This window comes from Salvia splendens, chromosome 21 (genome assembly GCF_004379255.2).
Source record: "Salvia splendens isolate huo1 chromosome 21, SspV2, whole genome shotgun sequence".
In the NCBI taxonomy this organism is placed as follows: Eukaryota; Viridiplantae; Streptophyta; class Magnoliopsida; order Lamiales; family Lamiaceae; genus Salvia; species Salvia splendens.
Genome location: NC_056052.1, coordinates 15820464 through 15824708, shown reverse-complemented (window position 1 = coordinate 15824708; position 4245 = coordinate 15820464). Strand labels below are relative to the sequence as shown.

General features: G+C 45.8%; 2 protein-coding genes across 2 annotated transcripts; both read left to right on the top strand.

Moving 5' to 3' along the window:
* Positions 1–206: 206 nt before the first annotated feature.
* On the top strand, positions 207–1175 carry LOC121784280. Its single transcript, XM_042182443.1, has one exon. The coding sequence runs from the start codon at positions 207–209 to the stop codon at positions 1173–1175; it is 969 nt and encodes a 322-aa protein (XP_042038377.1).
* A 76-nt stretch (positions 1176–1251) lies between these two features.
* On the top strand, positions 1252–3151 carry LOC121784279. The gene is made up of 3 exons (XM_042182442.1): positions 1252–1973; positions 2138–2978; positions 3029–3151. Exons 1-3 carry the CDS (start codon positions 1252–1254, stop codon positions 3149–3151), a joined length of 1686 nt encoding a protein of 561 aa, XP_042038376.1.
* Positions 3152–4245: the final 1094 nt, after the last annotated feature.

Here is a 4245-nt window from a genome sequence, read left to right as displayed (position 1 = left end):
TACAACCCTTTGAAGGGCAATCCAACTAGCCCACACGGATCCAGGACAGACCAAACTTTGGAAGAAACAGGATACATAACGTACCTCAAGGAAACTGGGCCAGTGGAGGACAGCCCAACTGGTCAAGCAGACAACCGGAGGGAAATTGGGGATACAAACAGCCAGACCTTCAGTTTACCAACCAGGGAAGGCAACCGAACAACCAGATGGTCATGTACATTCCACCACACCTACGGGGAAATCAACAGTACAACCAGCCGCAGTATCAGCAAGAATACTACGGACAATCTGACCACCCGCAGCCCAACTATAGTGGAGGACCACCGAATCAAAGATACAACAGACACCCTAAAGAAAGCCACGTAGAAATGTTAATACCACACCATCCAAATGATGCAGTGCGGGAAATCCAGGAGGCTAAAAAAGAGCAGCGGGCGGCGTTGGAGATGCTGACGAAACAACTCTCTCAAGTTGCAGTATCGCTGGGCGAGTTGAAGGGGAATGAAGCTACTATGCAACCACCTGGTCATGAGAATATTAGTGAAGTATCCCTGCGGTCAGGAAGGGTCTACCAAGGCCCCAACCATCCTGCGATATCTCCACCAACTGTTTCTGAACCAAGCCGTGAGGAAGAGGGAGAATCCAGCAGAGGTGGTCAAGTGGAAGAAAAATGCAAGGAAAGGGTTGGAGGAGAAGCCTCAGAAGAAACTCAGAAGGAAGAAACTGAAAGGGTTAAGCCCTATCCGTACCGCGGAATGGTGACGAGGAAAAGGGATGCCACAATCGACGTGGCAAGCATGTTCAAGGACATGGATGTGAAGGTACCACTCTTAACGGCGTTAAAAATGCCCCCGATCAGTAAGTTCATTAAAGACTACCTAGCAGGGAAGGTCAATGAGGAATGGAGACTAATTACAGATGAGAACGTCTCTGCTGTAATCCAAAAAAGCGATATCCCCTCCAAGAAAACTGATCCTGGAATGTTCACGCTTTCAATTTCAATCGTAGACATTCAGGTAGAGCACGCCATGTGCGACTTGGGGGAATCTATCAATGTTCTGCCATACTCCATCTACTGGAAGCTGGGAGAGGCCAAGCTAGTCGACACGGATATAATGATACAGTTGGCCGACAGATCATGTATTCACCCCGACAGATCATGTATACCCAGCTAATTTTTTCGTAATCAAGATGACAGAGCCCACAACAAAAGAGTCGAGTGGAGTCCTACTAGGACGACTGTTTTTGTCTATGGCCAGCACTATCATAGACGTCCGCAATGGGACGATCAGTTTGGACTTCAAAGGAGAGCAGTATACGTTCAATATCAATGAGGCCATGAAGAGGCCAGTCGACGGAGAAAACGTGTATTCTGTGGATGTAACTGAGCCCTTGGTGCAAGAATTTTTGGAAGAAGAATTTTTAAAAAGGCAGTTCACGGACTCAGCTGTAGATGAAGAGGTCGAAAAGGAAGTAGAAGAGTGGTTTGACACAAATAAGGTCGGAGAAATGAACGACCAAGCCGTCGCAGAAGCAATAACAGAATTTTGTGAACGTCCAAAGCCAACTGGGTCGAGTAAGACAACTCAAGTATCTAGCATTGCAAAGCAGCTGGATCAAGATAAGCCACTGAGTGATGAAGCTGCAGAGAACCCTCTGCCCACCGAGGAGCCAAAGCCCGCAAAAGAGTTGAAACCTCTTCCAGCACATTTAAAGTACGCCTTCCTGGGAGAAGGCGAAACTATGCCCGTCATTATAAACAATCAATTGACCCAATGGCAGAAAGACAAGTTACTAGAAGTATTACGAAGGAATCAGAGGGCTATCGGCTGGAAGCTGACAGACTTGGTGGGCATTAGCCCGGATTTGTGTATGCATCACATCCGGTTGGAGAAAGGAGCCAAGCCACACCGCGATCAACAACAGAAACTCAACCCCAACATGAGGGAAGAAGTGCTGAAAGAAATTGTCAAGTTAGTTTCAATCGGAATTATCTATTCCATTCCCGATAGTAACTGGGTCAGCCCAGTGCACATGGTGCCTAAGAAAGGAGGGATTCAAGTAGTGAAAAATGAAAAAAAAATGAATTAATCCCGACAAGGCCAGTTACTGGGTGGAGAATGTGCATAGACTATAGGAAGCTGAACCAAGCCACAAAGAAAGATCACTTTCCTTTGCCGTTCACTGATCAAATGCTGGAGAAGTTGGCAGGGAAACAGTACTTCAGTTTCCTGGATGGTTATAGTGGCTATTTCCAGATCGCTGTAAACCCAGATGATCAAGAAAAGACGACATTCACCTGCCCCTTTGGCACTTACGCTTACAGGAGGATGCCCTTAGGCCTCTGCAATGCTCCGGGCACTTTCCAAAGATGTATGATGAGCATTTTCTCGGACCTATTGGAAGATTGTATTGAGATCTTCATGGACGATTTCACTGTCTATGGGGATGATTTTGATCAAGGGCTGCATAGCCTTAACAGGGTATTGGAAAGGTGCCGCCAGAAGGATTTAGTTCTGAATTTCGAGAAATGCCATTTTATGGTAACTGAAGGAATAGTCCTGGGCCATGTAGTATCCAGCAGGGGAATAGAGGTCGACCCAGCAAAGGTAGCAGTTATTGCAAAACTCCTTTACCCTACAAACCAGAAGGAGATCAGAGCCTTTTTAAGGCACACTGGGTTCTACAGGAGGTTCATCAAAGATTTCGCAAGGATAGCCCAGCCTCTAACAAGACTTCTCCAGAATGATTTGGAATTTGAATTCTCAGATGCCTGCAAGGCCGCTTTCCAGTTTCTGAAGGACCGATTGATAAGCTCTCCAATAATACGTGCTCCCAACTGGAATCACCCCTTCGAGGTGATGTGTGATGCTAGTGATTATGTTGTGGGAGCGGTATTAGGTCAGAAAATCGAAGGGAAAAGTTACGTCATCTTTTACGCCTCCAAAACTCTGAATCAGGCACACAAGAACTATGATGTGACCGAAAAAGAAATGTTATCGATAGTTTTTGCATTTGTGGCGTTCAGGTAGCACCTACTCGGTTCCAAGGTGACGGTGTATACAAACCAGACGGCCATCAAATACCTATCGTCGAAGAAGGGATCAAACCCGCATTTGATCAGATGGTTACTCCTTCTACAGGAGTTTGAATGGGAAGCAGTTGACAGAAAAAAATGTGAAAATATAAAGATCCATCAGGAAAGGAGGATTGATCAAGGTAAACAGAGAAACTGGGAGCAACGTAAACCTAAAAGGGCAAAGTTCGCAGGAAGGACCAACGGTTTGGAGCAAAGCGAGCTACCCGGAAGGAACGAAAGGAAGGCATTTGTAGTGGACGACATTTCACTACCAATGCCTAGCTTGTACCAGTAAACCGGTATAAGGAGTGATCGAGTATTCATGGATGATCTGCTTGATCAAGCAATAATTTCTAAATCTCTAAATCTGATCAAGTAACATTCTAAGGAAACCCGGTCAAATCCTTGTAAATAGTTTTTTTATTAAGTGTGTTTAGTTTTATTTTCGTTAATCAAAAGTCGGAAGTGGAGGAAAGGAACTGATCAAGTGGAATAATGTGAGCTGTCATCGTGATTTAATGATTCACGTGATCAGTGCAACTTGAATTTAATTAGTGGAACAGTGATTGAGTTGATAAGAGCAGGTGATGACGAGACATGTGCAGTAAGTAGAGAGGTGTCAGGCGGCGCCGACTGTTGAAATAAAAGGACGTTCTGGAGAGAGGAAGGAAGCGTATCGGGGAAGCTTTGCCATCTGGCATTCTAAAATGGCGCGCCGGTACACGAAAGGTCGCAGAAATATCAATAAGCGGGGATCTCAACAGTCGGAATTTGAGTATAAAAGAGGGTTTCTCGGATCTCACTTTCCATCAAATATCTTCAGAACCTTTGTGCTATCTTCATTCGGAAAGAAATGCAGGGCAATCAACTCGAGACCTCCAATACTTCCTCATTTTCTTCAGGAGCCAGTCTCGACAGTAATAATCAGAGATCCTTTTCACCACCGAGTCCACCAACCACCAGAACCCCATTATCGCCTCCTAGATTCATCGGCCCACTCCAATATGTGGACCCGGCTGGCATAAGGCGTGTGGACTCCGTACTCAGAAGTTTTCCCGTGGAGATTCACACTGCCCTAAAGGCTTGCCCAAGGATTTCTCGGTCTAAGGACCCTGTTTCGCCACCACCAACAAAGGGGCTGCCTCGTCCCAGTGATCTCCCTTTAC

Coding starts and splice junctions, on each gene's coding strand:
- LOC121784280 (XM_042182443.1), top strand. CDS start 207: ATGGTCATGTACATTCCACCACACCTACGGGGAAATCAACAGTACAAC.
- LOC121784279 (XM_042182442.1), top strand. CDS start 1,252: ATGGCCAGCACTATCATAGACGTCCGCAATGGGACGATCAGTTTGGAC. Junction 1,974..2,137: donor GTGCTGAAAGAAATTGTCAA/GTTAGTTTCAAT, acceptor CATAGACTATAG/GAAGCTGAACCAAGCCACAA. Junction 2,979..3,028: donor AGGCACACAAGAACTATGAT/GTGACCGAAAAA, acceptor TGTGGCGTTCAG/GTAGCACCTACTCGGTTCCA.